This window comes from Hyperolius riggenbachi, chromosome 8 (assembly GCF_040937935.1).
Source record: "Hyperolius riggenbachi isolate aHypRig1 chromosome 8, aHypRig1.pri, whole genome shotgun sequence".
Lineage (NCBI taxonomy): Eukaryota > Metazoa > Chordata > Amphibia > Anura > Hyperoliidae > Hyperolius > Hyperolius riggenbachi.
In genome coordinates, this window is record NC_090653.1 from 226,470,227 (window position 1) to 226,496,979 (window position 26,753).

Consider the following 26,753-nt stretch of genomic DNA (forward strand, 5'->3'; position numbering starts at 1 on the left):
GACTATTGTTTACCTTTGCAGAGGGGGTACTGAGAATGCACCCTCTGCCTATCAGCATGTGCGGCCTGTGAGTCACTGGCCTCAATTCACGGAGCATTATCAAACGTTTATCAAACACTTTATCAAACGTTTGATAATTTACCTCATGCGTAAAATCTCATTTTAAATTCACTAAGGTGTTATATATTTATCGAATGTTTTACCGATAAAACGTTCAACAAATATATAACACCTTAGAGAATTCAAAATGAGATTTTACCCATGAGGTAAATTATCAAACGTTTGATAAACGTTTGATAATGCTCCGTGAATTGAGGCCACTGGCAGGGCCAGCAGTGGGGAACAGCGCTGAGACCCGGAAGTGACAGATTCTGCCCGGGTCTCAGCGTTGCTCACAGGTGGATTCCTTATTGCCCTCTTGTCTCAGGTTTCACATCTGGTTACTTTTTAAGAACTGATGATAAAGGGGGAGTGGGGCCTTTTATAATCCTTGTGTTAAGTGTTTCCCCAGGTGGAGGTAGAGCACTGCCCTCCTATGGTGTCCCATAACATGGCTGGAGAAATTTTAATAAAACTTGTGTGTCTTGTAAGCATTACAGGAGGTAAGCTTTTGATTTACAGTCCATTTTACATTTTAATTATTTATCACTGCTGGCACCTATACTGGTGTACCCATCTATAGATTTGGGGGATTTGTGGAAGTAGTAGAGTATTGTACCATGTACCATCAGTAAAAGCAGGAAGTTTTGAATTTTGAATCAGGACTATACCATTTGTTGGCTAACTTAAAAGAAAAAGATTAAGCTTTTGATTAATAAGCCTTCTTCAAATCTGGATTGTTTCTTAGATTTTTCTTATAACCGTATTATTACTCTTGAATGAAGAGAAGGAAGGCCAATCGGCACTGCAGGTGCTTTATTCCAATAGCAGGCACAGATACAGTACAAAATTGTAGAGGTAAAAAATTGCTCACATACCATAGAATGGAGAGTGGTGTGGTGGTGCGGTGGGTGCCAGGGGAAAGTGCCTGACGGCCGTTTCGCGCTATCAATGCGCTTCAACGGAGGCTAGGTTGCGGGGCTCCCTCTTGCCGGTCTTAAATACATTAAGAGTTCGGCGTGTCTGCGCCGATTGGTGCCACCCATAGCTTCCCTGATTGGCCAGAAATGCGGTGGAACGCATATGTGCTCCATCGCGGCATGCTGGAATGCCGATCTAAAAAAGAGCGAACTGCCCGTAAACCCAAATTATGCGGGATCCGACTATATAAGCGTTCAACATCAATGGCTGCGAGGATGTCCCCGCTGTGCCAGCAGAGATCCTCGATACCCCTTAGGACATCCATTGTGTCGACTAAGTGGGAGGGCACCAAATCAAGAAGTGGTCGTAGAGCGTGGTCCAGATACCTGGACAACCTCTCCATAGTCGATCCCATCCCAGAGACGATGGGACGACCCGGAGGGTTGGTCCGGGACTTGTGCACCTTAGGTATATGATACCATATGGGCTTGATTGGGAACTTCGGTAGCAAGCCAGTAGCTAATCTAGGTGACAGTATCCCTTGCTCGACACCCTTTCTTAAAAGCGATCTCAATAGATTATGATGCCGTAGTGTCGGATCCGACTTCAGCGGTTGATAGACTGTGTTGTCCTGTAATTGCCTGAATGCTTCATTGCGATAATAGTCGGCTGACATGATGACAATGGCGCCGCCTATCTTTGCTCCATAAGATACAATAGTATCTGCAGCCACCTAATGAGTGTGGTCTGCATGAGCATCCTTACAGACATGACATCAGGCATCCCAGCATGCCGCGGTGGAGCGCATATGCGTTCCACCGCATTTCTGGCCAATCAGGGAAGCTATGGGCGGCACCAATTGGTGCAGACACGCCGAACTCTTAATGTATTTAAGACTGGCAAGAGGGAGCCCCGCAACCTAGCCTCCGTTGAAGCGCAATGATAGCGCGAAACAGCTGTCAGGCACTTTCCCCTGGCACCCACCGCACCACCACACCACTCTCCATTCTATGGTATGTGAGCAATTTTTTACCTCTACAATTTTGTACTGTATCTGTGCCTGCTATTGGAATAAAGCACCTGCAGTGCCGATTGGCCTTCCTTATCTTCATATCTGAATATCTGCTCCTTATTTTTATCTGAGCACGCAGTCTGCACCAGAGCAGGAGAAGAGAGTGTGTGTTTACCCTGCCTATATGCTTCCAGCGTCAGCTGTCACTAGCTGCAGTGCCAATGATTCCTTTTTTCCTCCCCCCTCCTTTGGCTTGTATTATTACTCTTTCAGCACATGGACATACTAAACAACTGGCTCCATGTGTTTATCCTATACCTTTGTTGAAAACTAGGGTGGGAGGCGGTGCTCCAACAATTAAAAAATACATGTATTAAGGTAAGGAGCATTTACCTCATTAGTGACACAGAATAACAAAAAAAAATTACTTTCTTGGAGAAACACACTGGGCAACGCGTTTCACGGGTTACAACCCACTTCCTCAGGTCAATATCAGTGTCTTGATGGATTGCAATTCAGCTATAGAACACCTGTCAAGAGCTCCTTACTTTTTTGAATTGTTCTTAATTGTTTTATTATATCTGGGGCACCTCCTCCCACCCTAGTTCTGCCACGACCCCCATAGGGGATAGTTTAGTCAGGCCAGTTGCTGGCCCTCATTCCTGCAACAATCCTTCTGGTCCTCACTATATTCATTTTTCTTGGGAAGTGACCAGACCAGAGGAGATCCACGTACTCCAGAGGGTAGTTGGAGCCACCACTCGCAAAGCTTTTTACAGTGGTTGTTGATCTACAACCTGGGTTTGTGAGTACTATATTTACATTTTATTTCACCCTTACAATTCATTGACTTACTACACCATAAGGGACTCCCTGTTCTCTCCTGTGTTTTTTTACATACTCTGGAGGGTGCACAGGTCTTCCAGACTAAGTTGCAAAAAGTACACAAGACTATATATGCATCATTTTTATAGTATGCTATGATCTCACTGGCATCTCTACAAAACCATAGTCCAAATTTGACACTGCCTCTTTCCCAGCAGCACTGTATGTATAAAAAGTAAATGATACAGACTGCCAAAATCAGCTTTCCAAGGACCGCCCCTGTGTGAGAGTGAGGTGTAAGCAGAGGAAAAGGAATAGTTTGGTAATAATTACCACTGCTCAAAGCAAATATAGAGGTTGCCATCACCACTACAGGACCAATAAAGAGCTAAGGCAGCAACTGGAGGAAGGCCTTATGTGAGCCCCTCAGGTTTAGAGGCCCCGGAGTGGTTGCAACCCTCTGTACTTCCTAATGCTACGCCACTGTATGACTCCCCCTTTTCAAACTTTTAAGTCGTCCTACTCAACTTCTATGCCACAGTCTGTACAGGTTTGCCATATGCTGTCTCTATTTTATGTACAGTTATTGACCAGTGCTGTGCTTTCTTTCTCTTGTCCTGTTCTACAAATCAGGAACAGTAGTTAAGCTGGAGAGTTCAAGGAAAGGCATATATGTTATTGTCCATAATTCTCAGTGACACTTTTGACTGTCTTAAAATATACCCCCAAGGAGTGCTAATACATGAGATACACAAATAAAGAGATATAATTGATGAGATGAATAGATAAGGAGAGCTAAACCATATGTTATGTCAAATAAGGAGAGCTTAACCATGAGTTATGTCAAACAAGGAAAACTAAACCATACGTTACGTCAAATAAGGAGAGCTAAACCATAAGTTACTGGTATGTCAAATAAGGAGCGGTAAACCATGATTTATGTCAAATAAGGATAGCTAAACCATGAGCTAAGTTAGATAAGGAGAGGTAAATCATGAGTTAAAGCGGACCCAAACCAAAAAATGTTTTAATTTAAAATATTTAGTTGCACCAATCTGACACATACAAATATAAATAAACACTCCTTCAAGCCTATGAGTATTTCAGTGCATGCTTTTCACCCTCCTCTTTGCATAACTAGGGTTATACAGGTGGCAGCCATTAGCAATTCCTCCTTTGCTAAACACCACCTACTCCACCAGTTTGCCGGATTATTTGCCGGCAATATGAAAGGAAGGGAGGGGTTTCTCCAATAAATGTAAAATATTTTATATTTGTCATCATGCAGCTGAAAAACGGCTGCTATTTATTATTATAATTTAAAAAATAAATTTTATTTCTGAAATCTTGTATTTTTAGTTTGGGTCCACTTTAAGTCATTAAAGGAGAGATAAATTGTGAGTTAATAAATAAGGTGAGATAATTTAACAGAAAAGCTTTGTGAATCAGGCCCTATGTGTGCAATCACCATCACAAATACAATACAATATCATTTATTCTTTCAGTTTGCAAGACCAGTGCTTCTGTAAAGTAGATAACACAGCCTAAATATTTGACCTTGCTGGGTTCTTTTAGTGTAAACAAATGTCTGGCAGGGGAGCAAAGGCAGAAATAATACATTTATAATAGCAGCAGCTGTCAAATCTTAATCATCAGGAAAGCAACCCATGTAACTTCTAGAATTTAGGAAAGATAAGATGGCTGCCCCAATGAAACTAAAACAGCACATTGACTAGCTCTGACCAGAAGGGTGAGAAGACATTGTGGATAATTAATACACTGTTACCGGTATTTATTGATGTATGACATGTACTAAGTGGAGAAATATTAACTCGTGTTCGTTGGGTCATCTCTGAAATATGAAACTGATCTTCAAGGCACTGTACCAGGTGGTGCTATGCATTCAGAGATGTGTGGACATGAAGCAAAGGTTAAAAATCGTATACTTGTCACTTTTACCCAGTAACAACCAAAAAGTCTGTATTATATTTACTTTTCAGTCTTTTTCTCCATCTGAGGGAAGGTTGAAAGCTCTAGAGAAGCACACCTGCTGTGAAACAAGATGCAACCTTCCCAAAATTTAACAGAATTGTTTCTCAACTCCATCCACTTTGGAATATTCATGATGCTTGCTTTTTGGGGGTAATTTGAATTATGGAAAGGCAATGGGAGTGCCTTTCATTGACTGCTACATTTTTCCCTTTCCCATAGTTCAAGTGTCTGAAAGGGTAGAACACAAAAAAATAAATCAGACTTTTTTTTTCTGGTGGAGAAGAGACCTACAGATTATGGAAGAGAAGCAGAGGGAGACCAGTGGTACCTTTAAGAGAGAGGTGAGTATAAAATGTCCTCCCTGCAGCTCATTTTATTATCACACCCAGAGATCCATTTTAATCTTGTGAATCAGCTACCTGCTTCCTACAGACTCTTCAGCTGGTCAGCTCAGTATAATTTAGTTCAGCAACTAACAACAGTGTAAGAAATTGAGGCAGGAGGCAATGAGGGTGACAGATGCATCTGATACATTTATTTAATGAAATGTCTAGAACCCATCACTAAACTACTCCATACAGAGAAAGAATTACAGATACAAGCTTGGAAACCCTGAGGAAGACTATTTACAGTATTGAACATGCATGCGATTACCCTCTTGGGGTCATAGAGAACAGTGCCTGACTTACAGAAACAGGAGGTTTAATGAACATACGGGAGGCAAGAGTATATTGTTAGGCAGATTATTAAAATGCCCCCCAGAGAGAAGATGTCTACATTATACAAAACATAATAAATAATATATAGATGGTAAAATAGCAATGGGTATCCATATGCAGCTGTATGATGATCCAGATCTTAATGTTTCACTCACCTTCACCATACAATCCTTGAACCTATTCAGAGCCAACAGAAATGGAGTAATACACATTGTAAATATCACTCCTCACTAGATACTATACAAATTCCAGCTATTTTTTATGAGATGCAGCATGTGCTGGGCCGTTCCCACCCAGAGCTTCAGAACATTCATGAACATTCATAAAGATTGATAAACCCTAACCTGAAATTGATTCATCTTTTAATGTTAGACATATTGGAAATGACTCCATTACTGCATACTACTGCATATTTGTTCCAGGGAAGTGGCACACAAAATGCAGGAGCCATGAGTTAAGCATGGTGAGTGAACGATCAAACTTGAAAAAAACTTCGGAATGACACCCTACCTTTCAATACAGGTGCAATTAACTTACATCTCAAAAGTCCTTGTACTGCCTTTCAGTTACCACTTGCAACACTTTGATCATATAATGGCCAGAAGGGATTTGTGCATAAATTATATTCTTTTAGATATATGGGGCAACATCAGCTAATGCCCCGCTGTATTAACAAAAGCCACGCCGCCCTGTCACACCTAACTAAAAGCCAGCGTCTACACCAGTGGAGAAGCTGGGGCACAGTTAGAAGTAATGGATGGGCCATAGCTACTGTGATTGGAAGTTGGAGGCACAATCACAGCAGGATCCAGGAAGTTGCACAGAATGTAGCCTTACAATGCAGGTAAGTTGATGTTCAATACAATTTAGCATGGAGTCAATTTAGTTTTTCACCTCAAATTTAAAAATAGATGAAATGTGAAGAACCTTTTGGTCTAAAAGACTTGTCCAGGGGCAAGGCTCTGTGCCTCTCACTAATCAGCTGAATAGAATCCAGGTAGCTTGAACTACTCAGCTTCCTTAAGCTGTTAATAAACCTGATTCAAAGCTTTAGAGACCCACCAAATCCATCCTCAGGCCCTGCTGATGGACATCACTCCGCCAAAGAGTGAATTTTCCATTCTCTCCTTAAAGGATACCCGAACTGACATGTGACATGAGGAGATAGACATGTGTATGTACAGTGCCTAGCCCACAAATAACTATTCCGTGTTCCTTTTTTTTCTTTCTCTGCCTGAAAGAGTTAAATATCAGGTATGTAAGTGGCTGACTCAGTCCTGACTCAGACAGGAAGTGACTACAGTGTGACCCTTTCTGATAAGAAGATCTCATCATGTCAGTTTGGGTATACTTTAAACTGGAATTAAGTTAGTATCAAAGATTAAACGTTCTATTTGAGATCAGAAAACTCAACACTTCCAAAGCCTGTAGTTTAATGTGAATCTCAAATAAAAAATATCTTCAAATACATATCAAATAAAATATATCTTCAAATACCAGTCATCTTTGAGTATACCTGCATCTTGTTTTATGAAATATATATTATGTATATTTATGAAAGAGCTAAAGAGACATTCTGTAAATTCCAGATTTAAAATACACCTTGCCTAGACCCTTATGTTATCCCACAGTCATAACTGGCCATAATCTCTGGTCCATCACAAGAGAATACCTATCTGCTGTCAAGCAAACCAGCTCTGCTTGTGCCAATGGTCATAGAAAGAAAAGCTCACAAAAGTTTTGGTCAATAAAAAGGATTATTGTTGTAGTAGGATTGCTTAACTATGGCATAGCAGGCCCAGAGGTGATATAGACCATGCACATTGGAAGCCAACCCATACCAATGGCACAATATATGCCATACTATCACTCTGTTTGTCCTTTCATCTTTGTAGATCTGAGCCCTTATATTTATTTTATTTTTAATTTAAAATATATGATCACCTGGAGGGGGTTTTGCTGTAATGCAAAAAAGTAATGCCCGGTTCAAGTTCCACTACAAAAAATAGGAGACATTTTTGGTAGTGGAAATGAACTAGCTATGGATAAGAAAATATCAAGCTAATAAAAATGTTAACAGCTCTCACAAATTCATAAAACCACTCCCCTTACTACACATCACTTTCTAATCTTAAATTTATTTTTTGCTTGAAGATACCGCACTGTATTTTACAAAAGAAAACTATGAGCTAAGAGAAATGTTGACATGATATAGCCTCTGAGCAGAAGCCAAAAGACGTGAGTCTCATACTTCTGAGAGGACAATTAGGTACCGTAAGTGATTCCTTATAAAGGTATGGCTACATGGTTGGGTTGATTTAATTCAATTTTTTCAGTTTTTGGGGTAGCTGACTGGGGGATCTTGGAAGTTGGCGGTGTAACCTTGAAACCTCTCGGGCACACAGCCGTGGCAGCAGATGTGGTAGAACAGAAGTTGCTTGTTTCTGACGTTATGCTGGAGCCACCTGACTGGTGGACACTGAGGACACCTGAGTAGACCCAGAGGCAGAAGTGTCTTCATCATCACCCAGAGGATTCTTTCCACAGAAGATAAACTTCAACATGCAGGATCGGAACTGTAAAAAAGATAACATTATTAATATAAGAACATATTTTTTGGTTCATAACGTACATAAACCAGGAAATATGACTTATTTGTTGCTTCCAACTTTGAATATGCTGACTCCATGGTTCTCTAGAATCTGCTGTAGTAAAAAAAAGTTGTTGAGGTGTTACTAAAGGCATCCTAAAAGTACCTTAGACAATACATGCCTAGCAGGGAAAACAACTTGTCCCACTCTAAATCCAGTGTAAGTTTGCAAAAGTTTGCAATGGATGTCAAAAATGTAAAACCAGTTGACCACACACAAAACTCACCTGTCTGTTCATGATAATGTAGATAACTGGGTTGTACACAGTGGATGCTTTTGAAAATACAGATGGGATGGAAGCCATACGCAAGTCAAACACTTCCCCACGGTGAGATACGACCCACAAAGCAAAGGAAGCATAGGGAAGCCAGCAGATCAAGAATCCGACAACCATGACAATCACCATCTTGGTCACTTCCCGCTCAGCTTTCTGTGTGCTGGCTGACTGCTCCTGCTGCTTTGCAACCTATATTGAGCAAGTACTAGAGGTAAGCACAAAATATCGCTATGCAATACACAATCATTTATTTCTATCATATTAGGATATAACCATATTAGGAAAATAAAACATTATAGAGCGCTCAGATACTAAGAAGTCTATGCAAATTACATAACACGTTACGTAATTTGTGTAACTCACATTATGCATGCAAGGCCTACGTTACTTGAGTAACAGGCAAGTTTGTTGTTGCAAAACCACTACTGAGTAGCAAAATTATCATAAGGCTCCGTTTACACTGGCACAGATGGAAAACTAAGCCGTGTAAAAACGAATCCATGGATACTGTAGGGGGGTCGGGGGAAAATGAGTTGAACTTACCCAGGGCTTCTAATGGTCCCCTGCAGACATCCTGTGCCCGCGCAGCCACTCACCAATGCTTCGGCCCCGCCTCTGGTTCACTTCTGGAATTTCAGACTTTAAAGTCTGAAATCCACTGCGCCTGCGTTGCCGTGTCCTCAATCCCCCTGATGTCACCAGGAGCGTACTGTGCAGGCACAGACCATACTGGGCCTGCGCAGTACGCTCCTGGTGACATTAGCGGGATCGAGGACACGGCAACGCAGGCACAGTGGTTTTCAGACTTTAAAGTCTGAAATTCCAGAAGTGAACTGGAGGCGGGGCCGGAGCATTGGTGAGTGGCTGCGCAGGCACAGGATGTCTGCGGGGGACCATTAGAAGCCCCTGGTAAGTTCAACTCATTTTCCCCCGACCCCCCTACAGTATCCCTTTAACCACTTACTGTACCTACTGCAGTATACAGTATCTACACCCTGGAAAATTTCATCTGAAATCCCAGTGATGTAGATCGTTGTCTTCTGCTGCGGGCGCCTGCCGCTCGCTCTCACATGCACTCCCGCGTGGGTACTCGTTGCCGCCCATTAGAGGGGAGATGAATGAATGTGAATGCAGTTTCCATTTATTAATCTAAGTCCCCGTGTCAAGGATCTCCGACATCAATGAGATGCCTGCATTCATTATAACTAGGAAGTATCACGTCCACGCATTACTTCCTGTTCACGTACTTATAGTATGATAATAGGAAATAATGTGCAAGGACATCTTGTGGCCAAATAGTAAAATTACACCTAAATATGTTTATTTTAATAAAAAGACCCACGTTTACATTTAAAATTAACTCCTTCCCTCCCACACTCTCCTATAGTACCCAAATATTTTTTTTGCATAAAAAAATGACAAAAAAAAAATACGGATTTTTTTTTAATATGTATGTCAAGAGGTTATATTACTGTTACTTTTTAATTTATGGGCTTGTAATTAGTGATGGATGCAAAACTGAAAAAATGCACGTTTATTTCCAAATAAAATATTTGCGTCATACACTGTACTAGGGAAATATTTTAAATGCTGCAATAAGCGTGACAAATGGGCAAATAAAATATGTGGGTTTTATCCACAGTAGAACACTTTATTTTATAATTTTAAAATTATAATGGTCGAAAACTGAGAAAGAATGATTTTTTTTCAATTTTTGTTCTTATTATTCTCATTAAAATGCATTTAGAATAAATTAATTCTAAGCATAATTGGTGGTGAAAAAAACAAGATATAGATCTCATTTAATTGTCATTAGTAGTGATTAAGTTATTGGCGAAAGAAAGGGAGGAGTGCTGACAGGTGAAAAAAATTGCTCTGGTCCTGAAGGGGAAAAACCCTCAGTGGTCAAGTGGTTAAAGGCATCAGTTTTCCATCTCCGACGCTCCTTTCTTTTAGCGCACTGTAAATGCGACGTATCCGTCAATCTGGAAAAATTACTGCAAATCCAAACTTGAGGTCTGTCCAGCAGATCGTGTGGAATGGATCCCTTCGAACGGACCAAGTGAAAGGATCCATAGGTTAGCATTGGATCCATTAGCATCTGTTTGGATCCATTCCGCTAATGGACCATATTTTAGTGCCAGTGTGGCCTAGGCCTAATGCAAGTAGGTAGTTACTAGTTACATAAATTTCTTAACATGTACATGTTACACATGCAATAACTATATTGTAACTATATTGTTTGTAACACAAGCAAGGTAGGTCTTGCATGAGTAATGTGAGTTACGCAAATACCCAGTTCAGTAAATGTTACCTGTGCTGCCTTTGCCTGTTACCTGTTTACCAGGGTTTAGTGAAAATACCCCAATATGTGCAGATTAGCTGAGCTAAATGGTAGACCAGCAGCCATAACAATCATGAGCAAATGTTTTGGCTGTCACAAGTCTGATTTCTCTGCAAACCTTTAAATACATGTCATCCACTATGCCACAGGGCCTCACGGTAGATAGCACTCTCGCCTTGCAGCAATGGATTCCTGGTTTGTAATCGCCAGCCAGGGCACTATTGCAAGGAGTTTGTCTGTTCTCCTGGTGTTTGCATGGGTTTTCTCCGGTCACTCCAGTTTCTTCCCACATCCCAAAAACATGCAAATAAGTTAAAGTGGACCCAAATTAAAAATACAAGATTTCAGAAATAAAATCTATTTTCTAAATTATAATAATAAATAGCAGCCTTTTTTCAGCTGCATGATGCCAAATATAAAATATTTTACTTTTATTGGAGGAACCCCTCCCTTCCTTTCAAATTGCCGGGACAAAATCCAGCAAACTGGTGGAGTAGCAATGGAGGAATTGCTAATGGCTGCCCCCAGTATAACCCTAGTTATGAAAAGAGAAGGGTAAAAAGCATGCACTGAAATGCTCAACGGTTTAAAGGAGTGTTTATTTATCTTTGTATGTGTTAAAGTGGTGCGACTAAATATTTTTAATTAAAAAAAATGTTTGGTTTGGGTCAGCTTTAATTGGCTTCCCTCTAAATTGGCCATAGTCTATGATACATACACTATGGTAGGGATTGTGAGCCCCTCTGAGGGACAGTTAGTGACAAGACAATATACTCTGTACAGCGCTGCAGAAGATGTTAGCGCTATATAAATACTAAATAATAGTACAAAATGCAGGCAGACGTTGAGCTGAGAGAGGCTCTGTTTGCTGTGATCAAATAATAATTATCAGCTGTTTCTGAACAGGCAGTGTCGGACTGGGAGCTGGAAAAGCTGAGGAAATCCACTTGCTGGCCAAGCAGTAGTAATCATGTGTTGCTGCTCACAGTAAAGACTTGCTGCAGGTTTCTCTTGTGAGTGATAACTCAGGGTTTCTGCTACTTGGCCAGCAGGTGGATTACCTCAGTTTTACCTCTTCACAGTCCGACACTGTGAACAGGGCTTGAGGATCATAAGCAAATAAGAATCTGGAGCAAAATTTGCTGAAGTTCTTGCAGTATGTCAGGTTTTCTTTACACATTTTACAGTGCCACTTACAGCATGAAGAGTGAGTAGCAGTCTTCCATAGGAAAACACAATGACAGCCAGAGGGAATCCAAAGCAGAAGCAGAAGATGAACATTACATAGGATTCATTGTTCCACTTGTTGTTTACTGTGTACCAGTCTGGTCCGCAGGAGCACTGAAGGCCCTCTGGGATGTATCTGCAGAGAGCAATAAAAAAACACATGCTGAAGAGGAACACTTGATAAATGTTTCCCTTGAGCTCATATTTATGATCTAAAACTGAACTCTGTGCTAAAATGATGTTGTGTTTTTATCCATTACGGTAATTGAAAAGTGTACTTATGAATGAAAGTACAGCTAATTTTCCCAATAAGCATAAGACTATTATCCTTATAGAGTTGTTTGGCCTATGTGAAGTAGAGTATCCCACTCTTCCCTGTCAGGTGAAAAGAAGAAGTGACATTATTTACTCTTTACAGACAAATTTTGGTAGTGGGACCGAGAAATAGGACTCCTGAGGTACCATGTTAGTGGTGGAGGTATAGTAGCACCTGGTTGGTGGTGAGGGAAGAGGGGGGGGGGGGTGCCTTCAAATATCATTGTCATGCCAGAACATTACCAGCCCTAGAGGTGTGGAAAAACTTCCTCCAGTCATGGAGCTCTCCAGTCTACTTCCCATCTTCTTTCAGTAAATTACGTCACTTATTGTTTACAATTGACAGGGGTAATATGTGTGTGTGTGTGTGTGTGTGTAATAAGCCACCAATGCCAGATCTCTCTATCAGTACTGCCTAGCAAGGTAGGAGCAGATTTCTGCATAGGTCATACAGACTGTGGCCTAGCTTGATTGCTGACCAAGGAGAGTGGTTGGAAATGGAAGATTGATGCTGCATATGGAAAACCAGAATGCAAAGGAAAGGGAAGGCCACAAATGGAAGGCTGCACATAGAAGAGCTGAGGTTTAAAGAATATGGCTTCTGCATATGGATGTAGGGAGATGCTGCACATAGGGTTTGCACTTGGAAAGGAGGACAAATGGGAAGAAATGGGGTTGCAGTAGCACTGAATGTGCATGAGGTTGCTCTACATAGACAAAGGGATAGGTAATGGGGAGGGGAAGGGAGGAGTGTGCTTTGAGTGGATGTTCCGCTTGGAATAGGCTGCACATGATGGGCTGATCATGAAATAAAAACAGGCTACCCGGGAGAGAGGAAAGGTGGTACAAGAAAGTTGGAAAAAAAGTCTCATTTAATTATTTGATGTACTGTATTTGGAAGGACAGACAATTTACATACATCTTTAATAAAACTATCACTTATATTGAGTGACAGGTTCATTAAACATATACTGCATGCGTGTTCACTAGGGATGATCACAGATATGCAAATTGTTCCGAGTTGATGCACATTTATGCAAATTTTTATGCAAATGTATGCAGCTTGAAAATGGACCAATTAATTTAAATTGATTGGTCATTTTTCAAGCTGCATATATTTGCATAAAAATTTGCATCATTTCAGAACAATTTGCATCTCATTGATAATGATCATCCCTATTGTTCACTATATTCCTAAACCCCTATAGATGTACCCAGTGTCATAGGAACAGTGGTTTCAGAAGTTGCAACCACAATGAGTCACTTGCTCCAGGGGACCTGCCTAGGACCTTCCATTAGCCACTGCATTGGCTCCTCATTGGTGCAATGATTACCACTATGAATGCTTTATATTCCCACCCCATGTGCAGGCATGTCTCACCACTATAGTCCAGTTCTGAAGGAAGGAAGTAAACTGCAGACGGGTACCAGCATACAATTCTGATAGTAATCCGCAATGTACAACCTGGGACCCAAGGCTCCATAGCCACATCACTGCTGCCACCTTTTAAAAGCCTCTATAAAACCACTAAGCACTAGCTCAAAAAGTAGCAACATCCCAGTGAGTATCATACTGTGTATCTGCAAAATAGATCTGCCTTCACCTGTTATCATTGTTATGTAGATCCTCTGCTGTGGGTACAGCCTATGTTGGGAGCATGTGTAATACATGGGAAAGGGAAGTACAATTTACTTGATATACAGTATGTCCTCCCTCCATATGATGTAGGAGGTGCCCCAATTGTCATACAATATATAGTGAGTGGAGGTAAGTAATAGGAAAGATTTTTATTGTTAGACACCAATAAAAAGATAACACATTTCATGGGACCTGCCACTTCTTCAAGTTTATCTACAATAGCATTGTTTATTTTAAAACTATGGGGGGGGGGGGGGGGGATTTGAGAAATAGTGCATTTTTTTACCTAGCTTTTTCCTTAAGAGCCTGTTTCCACTAGAGCGAATTTGCAGGCGTTTTCTGCATGCAGATTCGCATAGCCATTAATAGTCAATGGGCCTGTTTCCACTTGTCAGGAAATCTGTGCGGTGGACTGTGCAGAAAAAAATCTGCACCGCAGAGCCGTCAGAATTCGCACACTGCAAGGCTAGTGTGCGATTCACATGTAATGTATTTAATAGGAAATTTGCATGCGTTTTCGTATAAAATCAATGTAAAAACACACAGACACTGACATGGTTAAAATCTCATACTTACAAAAATACACAAAAACGCATGCGAATTTGCATGAAAATTTGCATACAAATGCATACAAATTCGCATTCGCATGCGAATTCGTTTATGCATTTTCCGCAAAGAATTTGCACCACACTAGTGGAAACGGACCCTTAAAATGCATCGAAAATAAAGTAATTACAGAAAACAACTATCACCTCCAAAAGCATCATTTGTGGTGAAAAAACAAGCTACAGATCATTTAGGTGTGATAAGCAGTGAAAAAGTTATTGCTGAATGAATGACAGGAGCATTGACAGGTGAAAATTGTTGTTGGTGGGAAGGGTAAAACTGCCTGTGGTGTGAAGCAGAGCCCACAAACAATAATAATGGTAAACATTTCCATTTGAATCATTCAGATTAATTCAAGATGAAGGTAGAGGCAATGACAATAGTTATAAGGTAACGCACCTGCTCCAGCCCACCAGAGGAGGAGCGGAAGCCGCAAATCCAATTACCCAGGTGAAGATACATCCCATCATGGCGTGACTTTCTCTGAAGGTGAAGCTGCCCATAGGTTTACAGATGACCAAGAACCTTTCAAAGGCCACAACAGCCAGTGACCACAAACTGACCATACCTAAGAGAAGGATTCACAAAAGAAAAGAAATCAACAAAAAATTACATCGTTTTGGAATATGAATACAAGCATCTTACTGATGAGATTGCTATCCTCCTGGAACATTAAATAATATCAAAGTGGAATGATAGTCAAAATTTTCCCAGCGCTCAAATAGATTAGCAACACCATTATAACTTCTAAAAACAAAATCAAACTTAAAAACAGTGTCTAGAAAGGAGTTAATTGTTTTACTTTCATTTTCTTACTGAGCTATAAATCTGCCAATTGTTCTTTTATCTTTGAATATAGGAGATATGACTTAAGAGACCTTCTATGTGCAAGCTATAAATCTGATACTGTATCATTGGTGTGGGAACACCGCTCACCCCTTCAAAATAACAGCAATAGTACAGTGCTGGATCCCTAAAGCCAAAAAAGCAAATGGATCCGCACTTGTAAAAATGGGCAAATAATCTTTATTAATGGATGTATCCAGATAAAACCAGGCACAACCAGCCAAAACAATAAGATGGAATATTTCAGACCTACTGGTCCTTACTCATAGCTATGAGGCAATAAAGATTATTTGCACATTTCTACAAGTGTGCATCCGTTTACTGTTTTTGGCAGTTGGAAAAATAGCAAGTCATCTGAAAAAAAGCAGTGTGGTGCTTACAGAATGAACTGGATATTATGCTATTATGTAGCCCCCAGTATTGCTGCACTTTAATCTAGGGGAAGTTGTGATTTTAACAAAGGTGACATTTCTTTGGGTTAAAGTTTGCAATTTATACACACACACACACACACACAGCTTCGCTTAGCTAACTTAGAGGAAAGCAAAAAGTAAGCTTTCACCTAATAAGCCTTCACTTTGTCTGAAAAAAGCTTACATATACACTCGCAAATAAGCCGACCCATGTATAAGCGGAGGTAACCACTCTTCCCTCAGAAACCAGGAAAAAGTGATTGACTCGCGTATAAGCCCCCTTCCCAATATAGCCCCCTCCACAGTAGCCAGATGTTCCCCCAGCGCAAGTCAGCCCCCCTCCCCATAGCCAGATGTGCCCCAGGATCATACAGCTGTGTCTCAAGAAGTCATAGATATGAGAGACAGTGATTGCCACACAGGAAGAATCCCCGATCATTGCACCGCTGACACATTGCTTGCAAGCTCCGCTCCTCAAGCCAGGGGACACAGGTATTTTTGAGCAGTGCACTCTGCACATCATGTTGCATGGGATGTGGGGTACGGACACAGCAGGGAGCCAGCTGGCAAGAGCAGGATCACTAGTGCACAATCCTTACACTCCTCTGCAATTAACAAAACCTGGTCCACCATCTGTTTTGCTCCACTGACTCGCATACAAGCCGAGAGGTTAACTTTTCAGCAATTTTTTTATGTTGAAAAATTAGGCTTATATGTGAGTATATACAGTATTAGCAAAAAACTTACTTTTTGTTTTCCACTAAGTTATCCAATAAATGGCATTAACCTGATTCAAAACGTCATGTTTTCAAGTTTAAATCCACTGTCTTTGCAGCTTCTGCTGTGCTAGGAAAGATAAGTAATTTTTCCCAGAAAAAAACAGCATTGTTCCTCAGGGTGACTGTATAATCTTTTGGATCTGTCAATCAAGCTGTTTCTCTAATTATCTCTCAGACTAATTTTCATGCATTAATCAGTATGCTGACCAAAGAAGTATAAGAGTAAAATTCAAAAGTTGCATGGATGATAACTTTTAAAGGACGAACATTTTAAAAAGAAATGTAATGGCACAAATGATAGTTGTTTTTACAAATGTTTTTTTTTTTTTAATTTTTACTACCGTATTTTTCGGCATATAAGACGCACTTTTTCTTCCCCAAAACGGGGGAAAAATTGGGTGCGTCTTATATGCCAAATGCACCCAAAAAAATGTTGCAGAGTGCGCAGGAAAGCGCTTACCCATCTTGCCGCCATGCTCCTCTTCCTCTCGCTTCAGCCGCGATCCTCTTCACCTCCTCAGGCGCAGTTCTCGGATGCCACCTCCGCCGCCAGGTCCCCCACTCCTGTGAAGGGGAAAAGAAAACATTAGTGGCATTGTCCTTCTTTCCTGCCGCTCGGCGCTGCCACTCACGGAAAGCCGTCGCCGCCCCCTCCGCCGCTACACGCCGAGCGTCCATCCTCTTGCCCTCCTACTTCCTGTTTACATCACGTGCAGCCGCGTCATGCGTAGCCCCAGCCGCGTTGCGCTCGGGCTACGCATGACGCGGCTGCACGTGATTTAAACAGGAAGTAGGAGGGCAAGAGGATGGACGCTCGGCGTGTAGCGGCGGAGGGGGCGGCGGCAGCTTTCCGTGAGTGGCAGCGCCGAGCGGATCACGGCAGGAGAGGGGGACAATGCCACTAATGTTTTCTTTTCCCCTTCACAGGAGCGGAGGACCTGGCAGCGGAGGTGGCATCCGAGAACTGCGCCTGAGGAGGTGAAGAGGATCGCGGCTGAAGCGAGGGGAAGAGGAGCATGGCGGCAGGAACAGGTGTAGTATTCATGTCATTGTAGTGCAGCTTAGTGTTTGTATAGTACAGTGTAGTGTAGTGAAGCTGTGTGTTGTGTCAGTGCATTGTAGTGTAGTATAGTGTAGTGAAGGGTATTGCAGTGGTGTGTTGTGTTAGTGTTGTGGTAGTGTAGTGTATCATAGTGTAGTGAAGTGTATTAATGTGTTGTGGTAGTGTAGTGTATTGTATTGCTGTGTAGTTTAGTTGTTAGGGCAGCAGGGATTAGTGTAGTGTAGATAGAGTAGCTTAGAGGCAGTTTTAGGGGGTAAAAGGTCCATAAGACGCCCCGGCAGTGTAGACGCACCTAGGTTTAGTTTATTTTTTTTTCCCCTTATTTTTGCCCTCTAAACCAAGGTGCGTCTTATATGCCGGAGCGTCTTATATGCCGAAAAATACGGTATATATTACATGTTTATATATGATCTAAAGTCTAATCTAGTTAAGACGTGATTGTGTGTTGGCTTGTTTGAGAGACTTGGTCTGTTTTTTATTTCCATCCATGTCCCTATTGATGTGATTTCCTAGCATGCCTTGCACCAGAGTAAAGCAACTACTATTGTATTATATAGAACTTACACATTTTCACAGTACATTTACAAAGTACACCGAACAAAGCATGTCACTACATTGCTCTCAGAAGGAGCTCACAATCTAACATCCAGAGCAAACTGTGATCTCTTTTGCATTAAAGTTCCCTTTTTGTTTATTTTTTTGCTTTTATTGCAAGGGTTAAATAAACCAGTGCATTTATCTACACAAATGAGACAGTGGAACAGCAGTTTCAGCCATGGCTTTCTTGAAAAGTAGACCGATGTCAAAACATTTCTATTTGGCTGAGAAAACACTGCTGATAACAGGACAGGGGAGATCACAGACAGTTCAAGAGTCTATAGTTTATTTTTGTTTTCCAACTTGCTGGAGCAGATTTTAGGTCACACTGACAGACCTTAAATTAAACATAAAAACACAAGACTGTGGGAAGGTATGCTGGGTATGCTACACATACAATTAATTGTCCCATAAAGTTATTTTAAGTTTAGGTTTGCTTTAAACCTTTATGCCTAAAGAATCTACACCATACTGTTTCATACTATCTATTGGATAGTAATGATGGTTCTCACATAAGGTATTTTTTAATCTGTAACTTCACTGTTTTGCGACCTCTATTTACTGGCTCCTTTACTATAAGGTGAAATATGAAATTAAATATGACAGTCCATGTAAACAAATGCTCACATTTTTCTTTCCAGCCTTGGTAACACTACCATTTGTACTCGGTTTGGAGCACAGCTGCTAGGAACCAGAAATGTACATCTTGCTGCATTAGTAATTAGCTGCACTTTGCTGCCAGTCAGTCAGTTTCCAGATGAGTAATGAGAAAGTGAGTAACAAACCTATCTACCAGTCTTTTGTTATAAGCCCTAGGAAATGCCTCAGTCTCAAATCATAAAGAATTACCGCATTCGATAATGCAGAAAACAGTTGACTTTACCAAGCACTTAGGAAAATGTCAATTCATAAAGGCTGTTACCATATGAAAAGCTGAATTACAGAGCAGTGAGGCAAATTACTGACTTGTGCGGTAAATATCTCAACAAATGTCAGTAAATGTCAATTCATAAAAACTATAACATGCGGTAAAGCCCAGGAAAATTACCGGCAGCTTTGATGGAGTAAACAGTGCGAGTCTGTGCTGGGAGCTGTGACTCTGAAGCAGAAGCAGAGACAGCTATGACTGACAGGAGCAGGGAGCCAATAGAAACAGCCCCTGTCTCCTGCAAGTCCCGCCGATCGGATGTTGATAAACAACAAACAAACAACAAACACAGAACACTTATATCGCGCTTTTCTCCTGGCGGACTCAAAGCGCCAGAGCTGCAGCCACAAGGACGCGCTCTATAGGCAGTAGCAGTGTTAGGGAGACTGGCCCAAGGTCTCCTACTGAACAGGTGCTGGCTTACTGAACAGGCAGAGCCGAGATTCGAACCCTGGTCTCCTGTGTCAGAGGCAGAGCCCTTAACCATTACTCCATTCAGCCACTACTTACTCCATTCAGCCACTACAAGACCTGATAAGACCTGCAGGCTTCTCAGGAGTGTCAAACTTTTCTACCCCCCAGGCAGTTATCAGAGAGAATGGAACAAAACAGTTTTCCCCTGAAGCCCTTCGGCTGTTTAACCTATTAGGTTCCTGTTTGAAGATGCGGAGGAACTAGTGGGAAAATCACCTAAGCAGGGCATGTGTAAAGTCTCTTGGGGTTCATCTAAGCTGTGGCACCTTACTCCACACTGCTCTGCTGTGTTAACGAACTGGTTTTTGTCAATGGGCTTAGGTGAATTACCAAACTTCTACCGCACCTGTGAAAATATTTATGAATTAGGACCCAAAAGTCTAAAATACCGAATGCACAGCCCTTTATGAATTGAGGCCTTTGAAGCTAAAAAAATGTTTGCAAGTAATCACTGCAATATGTAGAGCAAAAATGAAAACATTGAAAACAGTCACAGTTATTCTCAACAAAAAAAAGGAATCTACCTTTAAAATGTAACTCAGCTCTGTGTGTCTTTAATAAATAGAAGATCTTTTATGTTCTCCTCTGGATCATAATTAGCTAGGTTTGCTTATTTTGTCTCTGTAAAGTAACATTCCTCAGATATATTCCCCCTTACTGCCTGCCAATTTGCTGACAGTCAACATACAGGAAGTAGAAATATCTCAGGAATGGGATTTCCTGTCAACTTACATAGTAAACATTTTATCTCAAGGAATCTGGGAAGTAGAATGTAGCCATTAGAAATGTCACATGAAGTCAATGTCAATTCATTTCATTAATTTGTAGAAAGCAAAATGGTAGCCCTAATTTCAAAGACACAATGCATTCTGCATAGAGATGGTCAAAAAGTTGCTAAGAATCCTTGATGCAAATTTGAGTTTTATGCAGCTTTGGACTGACTTAATAAAAAAATAAATAAATAGTAACTGCATTTTATTGGTTCAATTTATTTAATTCAGACTGTTTTGAAGTTCTAATGCAGTCTGTTCAGAGGTTATAAGTAAGGAGAGCAAAAGGACAATGTACAATGAAGGAAGGAGAATGAAACAGTTCATTTAAAAGGAGATGGGAACATTTCAGTAGCACTTTATTCAAACAGGGATCAGCACACTGTAGCTAGTTTACTATTAGTGTAGCCACACCGTAACAACATACACTTTATATATTGGAATAAGTGAACATTATTAAATAGAGCTAAAGGCAATAATGCACACATAATGCACAAATGATCAGAGCCCTAATTAAACCACATTTTTAAGTGGACCTCCGCTGTTTATTCCAAAGTGAAAAATGCAACATACTGTGGCTATCATCACACTGCTGTTCACTTCTCTCTGAAATAGGCTGGCTCAGTGGCACAGGTAGAAGCAGAGTACCCCTCAGGCCACCCTATTAGGGACCTCCTTCCCACAGATGGCACAATCTATTAGCAGTCTTTGCAAAGGTAGAAAACTGCCATGGCAGTTTTTTCAGAAAGGGGACATGAGTAACAAAAAAATGAATATTAAGGCACAATTGGTCAGTTTTTAGACTTTTTTCCCCTACTACTCTATTATAATTTCATCTTCCCGTGCTAATAATGTGGGTTTTATTTCTACACTGGGGGTCCACTTAAAATATAAGTACACTAACACTTAGAATTAAATGTATTATTTGTATCGTTAGAAAAATATTGATTGCAAGCTCTCCAGCATGCTATTTGAATGAATCAGGGAGGGAGGAAAGAGACCCGCTGCACAGTTAATGCTGCCAGAGATTATAGTGCTATATTTAATAAAAGAATTGTGCTCTCTATATTAGAAATTGACTATCATTGTTAAAACAGCAGTAGGCATAAAACACCTTTTGAATGTTAATGCAAACTTCGGTAATGATAAGCAGTCCTTTCACAGCTACACATCTGCTTTACCAGTCTTCCAAAGTAAATTATTAGTAAAAAAAACAAAACAAACAAAATAACTAAACAAGCACTGCAAACCTCAGCTTTACTACTAACGGGTATAATTAAGGGCAGGGATGGGCCTGCCTAGAACTCACGGAGAAGCATGTGATCAGTTGATAAATTTGTAAGGCTCTGATTTGCTAGTTATGGTCATGCGTTAAACCAGAGAGCCATAACAGCAAATCAGAGCCTTTCAGATTTATCAGCTGATCAAACTGACATGCTTCTCCGTGGGACCATCCCTAATTAAGGTGACAACTTTATGTAACATATTGTGGAGATCTACACTAATATGAATCAGTTATTCTCCTACTACACAAAGTATTTAATGTATATATCCAGTGCAGAGGTAGATGTAAAGAATAAATAAAAAATACATACTTACCCCCTAGTGTTGCTGCAAATCCTTCTATCTTGCATGCCAAAGGGCCCCATGCAAAGTACATTTGAGAGAAGCTGTAGAAGGCAGTGACGGAGCCAATGCAGATTACTACAAGGTTGGCAATAGCCAAGTTTACCAGGATGTAGTTAAGGTGGGAGCGCAGTTTCTTGTACTTGGCAGTGCAGACGATGGTTAGAATGTTCAGGGGAAAGCCAAAGATGATGGTAAATAACATGAAGGCTGACATGCTCATGAACATGCCCGGGGTCCCCAGATGTGTCTGGGGTACCAAGAATGGGCTAAGAGAAGTAATGTTGGTTGTTTCCAGAGGAATGGGGATGAAGAAATCATCTGGCATCTCCAGCCTCATATCTGGGCGGCCTTTGTTCATTTTGGAACTTAGGGGGGTTAACTAAACAGGTGAAGAGAAGTTGACTACAAGCAACCCTCCGAGCTGCAACCGCTGATGGTCCACTGGTGCAGGCAGAGGACCTCTCCCCTATAGAACAATGCAGCTGTCATGCAAGAGGGTCTTTTATAGTCAGGTAAGGAAGAAAAGGTCTGGCATGGGCCCCAAAGTTCCTCTCCCGCATAATCTTATTGGACAATAAAAAAGCTGAGCTTAGTGATTTATCAAGCTGCTATGGTGGACTTGCTAGGGAAGGTGGTAAGGGATAATCTTCAAGACAATCTCCTTTAAAGCCACCTAATCACAGGCGGACAGCTTTAATCTATCAGTTTAAGATACTTATCTCATACACTCACACACCTGTAGATACCTATATAGCTTAATGAACAAATGAGCTGCATAAACATGTATTTTGGCATTTTTAAAGTCAAACTCTCCTTTTTGTTTCAGATAAGAAAAGCCAAACTCTTCAAGTCAGCTCTATAGACCATAGGTGTACTGACAATAAACGATAAATATTGTTTATACATTTTTTTTTATGATTAAACAAGGAGAAACTACAGCAGCAGCCGCTAAAAGGAAATGTTACAAGGATGTGTCAGTCTACTCTAAAGACTTTCATAGTAACAGGAGTACACAGCGAGCAAATTCATATCTGTATTACCTTTATATAAGCGAGCTATACAAACTGTTCTCAGCAGTCACACAGTACTAAGCACACAGGATGAGTCTGCAGAAGGTACTACTATATACTGAAAAGCTTAATTTTTTAATTTTTATAGTTAGCCAATAAATGGTATCATCCAGATTCAAAGCTTTGTGCCCAAATTGTTCTCAGTAAGCCTAATGCTGGGTACACACGATGTGTTTTTTTTCAGTCTATTTTCCGTCCAATCGATTTTTGATTCGCTTTCCCAAACGATTTCCGATTCAAATCTGTCATCTTTTCTTATCTATTTCCATTCACTTCTAAGTGAAATTGATCAGAAAACTGATCGAAAATGGGACATGTCGGAAATTATCTATCGAACCATCTATCTAACACAAAATTGTGTGGTGTGTTCCTAGCATTAGGGTACTGCAGTGAAATGATAAGGAACTTTGTTCGGTTCCTCACAATAATTTACTTATGCAGGAGGATGAGAATTTGCAGGTGGATGTTCAGTTTTGCAAAGGCAAATAGTACTGTTACCTTGATTTCAAAGATGTAAAATAAGAAATTACAGCATAGGCAAATGTTATATTATTTCTACATTTAACATAAAACAGACAGCTTTTTGAGTGCATCATATTAGTGCACACACACATTCACAAGCATGCATGCACACAAAGACAAGATTCATTAAAAAAAAAATGAAGTAATGATAGAGCAAAAAAAAATTATGAACTTAAAGTAATTGGGCACTGCTTTTATACTGAAGAAATGTATTTGACCCAATGGGTCGAACAGTTAGATAAGGTGGAGATCGAATGGTGGAGTGTAAGAAGATATGGGAAGCCTATGCACTATACAGAGGCTTCTGACTGCTCAAGGTAAGTATCTATCTTTTTTATTTCAGGTCAGGATTGCTTTAATGTGTACCTGAGATGGCCGCTGTGGGTGTATTTATACTTATCTGGGGCTTCCTCCAGCCCCATTAGGTGCTCTCTAGTAAATCCCCCCAGGAACCCGGACAGTCATGCGATTCTGCACATGCGTGGCCCGGCCGCGTGCGCACCCTGTACCTAGGAATGTTCTGCTGCTCCCAGCTGCAGAAGCAGAAAAGGGGGTGCATGCAGCCTACCTAGCAGAGGAGCGCGGCCAGCCGGATTACTGGGGGGAGGTACTAGAGAATGGAGCAGCCGGAGTGTACCTAATTGGACTGGAGGAAGCTCCAGGTAAGTATAATTACACCCACAACACCCATCTCAGGTTCCATTTAAAGTGCAACTATGGACTTCAGCTACAGGATAAAAAGAAGACACACTCACTTCATGAGGTTCTAAGCCCACCCCACTTATCTAGTACAAAACCAATGGCCATGTGCTTAAAGGACTTCCGAGGCCAAAACGAAGAAAATTACACTTTACCTTTTTCTTAGCAGAATCCACGGAGGATGCCCTGCGCGTCCTCCGCTCCGTTCTGCCGTCAATGTAGGCCTTTCCGTTCCCCCAGGGCTTGCCCCGACCCCACCGAACGGGTCGCATCGATGCCACCCCTAAGATGGCCGCCACCTTGATCCGCGGCTGTGCAGTACCCTTTGCCGCAATTGTGACTGTGCAGCCTTTAGCCCGCCTCCTGCCGCGTAGTGGGTCCCGGCATCCTCCTGAAGCGTACGTCGGGCACGGTGGGAGGCGGGCTAAAGGCTGCGCAGTCGCAATCGCGGCAAAGCATACTGCGCAGCCGTGGATCAAGGCAGTGGCCATCGATGCGACCCGTTCGGTGGGGTCGGGGCAAGCCCTGGGGGAACGGAAAGGCCTACATTGACGGCGGAAAGGAGCGCATGACGTGCAGGGCGTCCTCCATGGATTCTGCTAAGAAAAAGGTAAAGTGTAATTTTCTTCATTTTGGCCTCGGAAGTCCTTTTAAAGGATATCTGAGGTGAAAATAAACTGATGAGAAAAACAACTGCATCTATCTTCAGTCTCCTAAAAATGACTTTTTTTTTTAGATATCCAATTCCCACATTGTTATTTTATATTTAAAGAGGAGCTGTTAGGTATTGGGTCTCAGAGAAAAAAAACACATATATCAGTAGCTAAATATTGGCTGTACTTACATTACATATGCATTTCACTGTCCACGTTTGGATTTCACAGAATTTTTATATAGTATTTGCAGAGAATGATGCTTCTGACAGCTCATGGCAGGTTCCATGTTTGTCTGTCGCCTATGAAGCCAATTGTGACGTAATATCCGCCCTGCTTCCTGATGATTCAAAGATCCTAATAGACAACACTACTGTGCAGTGAATATTAATTAGCCATGAGGCTAGGAACAATAGCAGACTCATGCAGTATACTCTAACTGAACATGTGCCCTGTGATTTTTTTTCAGTGCTGTGCTGTTACAAGCTGCTGTAACATGGGCCTGTAACTTCCCACTGTGATCCCCGACCGTCCCTCTTACTATCGGCTGCTATGTAACCATTTAAAGCTGGAGGTGGAGCGCAGATCGGGGACCCAGGCGAGGGAGGGGGCGGTCTGACCCCCCTCCCCGCCGCTAGGCCCAATACCCCCCTTCTGCCCGCTACCCCTCCAGCTCAGAGGCCGCCCCCCCCCCCCCCCGCACCCACGGCTGGGGGGGGGGCAATTTTTTCTAAGTTTGCCTCAGGCGGCAAAAAGTCTTGGGCCGGCGCTGCGCCCAACTTATCTTCCAACAGACAAGTTTGGAAGATAGTTGGACAGATTGTTGGTACGTGTGTATGAGCCTTAAGATCTGAAGTGAGGTATCTTTGACAAGTGTAGACTGTTTTAAATAAAGCATATTTTTGCTGCATTAACCCTTACCGAGCCTATGTGCGCATGTACGACCAATATCCAGTACAGTACTAGCAAACCCTACCTAGCTATCATAAGCACTTTTAAGCCCAAATTACCCTATTCCTCTCATCATTCCCCACCCCAGTTTTTTAACCTGTAAACCCCTGATTAACCCCTATCTTAACTCCTCTTTCCCGCCTTTCTCTCTTCTACGTTACTGCACTTATTTATTTTCCTCATTGATACTACCTATATCTATCTATATCTAACTATATTGATACTATCTTTGCTTTACTTTAAAAACAATAAATAATGGCAAAGAGGTTGTATAGAGCTATAGAGGCGTGCGCCATGCTGCAAGTAACCAGCAGCAGCAAGGAGAAATGTGTGTGGAACACCTGGATGGGTGATATACCACATTTACTCATTAGGTGCAATGCTGCAATGACTGGTTTTCTTACACTTGAGAGTAATAAAAACTGCTGATATTACTGGTGCCCACATGTTCTGTTGGAATTACTAGCAGCAAGGAGGAATCTAGTCATGGGTGGCTGCTGGTAAAAGACTCAGAAATGCTCACAGACAGTAACTCCAGCTCTGAATATGTAGGGCCTTCAGAGCAGGCCAGAGTTGATAGTAGAGTGCATTCTAGTGTCACTGCATCTGTTATCAGCAGTGACACCCACCCTGAAAGAGGGGGACCATCAGATCGCAGAGTAGAGAGGACAGCAGGCAGTAATAGTAAGCAGGGTGCTCCAAGGGCAGGCAACCAACAGTAAAGACGTACCA

The 26,753-nt window shown here is 41.5% G+C and overlaps 1 protein-coding gene across 1 annotated transcript; it reads right to left on the bottom strand.

Annotated features, from left to right (window-relative positions):
* Positions 1-5,362: 5,362 nt before the first annotated feature.
* Positions 5,363-22,589, bottom strand: LOC137527610 (blue-sensitive opsin-like). Its single transcript, XM_068248238.1, has 5 exons — positions 22,097-22,589; positions 15,027-15,195; positions 12,038-12,203; positions 8,446-8,685; positions 5,363-8,144 (listed from the first exon to the last, which is right to left on the bottom strand). The coding sequence occupies exons 1-5, from the start codon at positions 22,482-22,484 to the stop codon at positions 8,019-8,021; spliced, it is 1,089 nt and encodes a 362-aa protein (XP_068104339.1). The 5' UTR covers positions 22,485-22,589; the 3' UTR covers positions 5,363-8,018.
* Between the last annotated feature and the right edge of the window lie 4,164 nt (positions 22,590-26,753).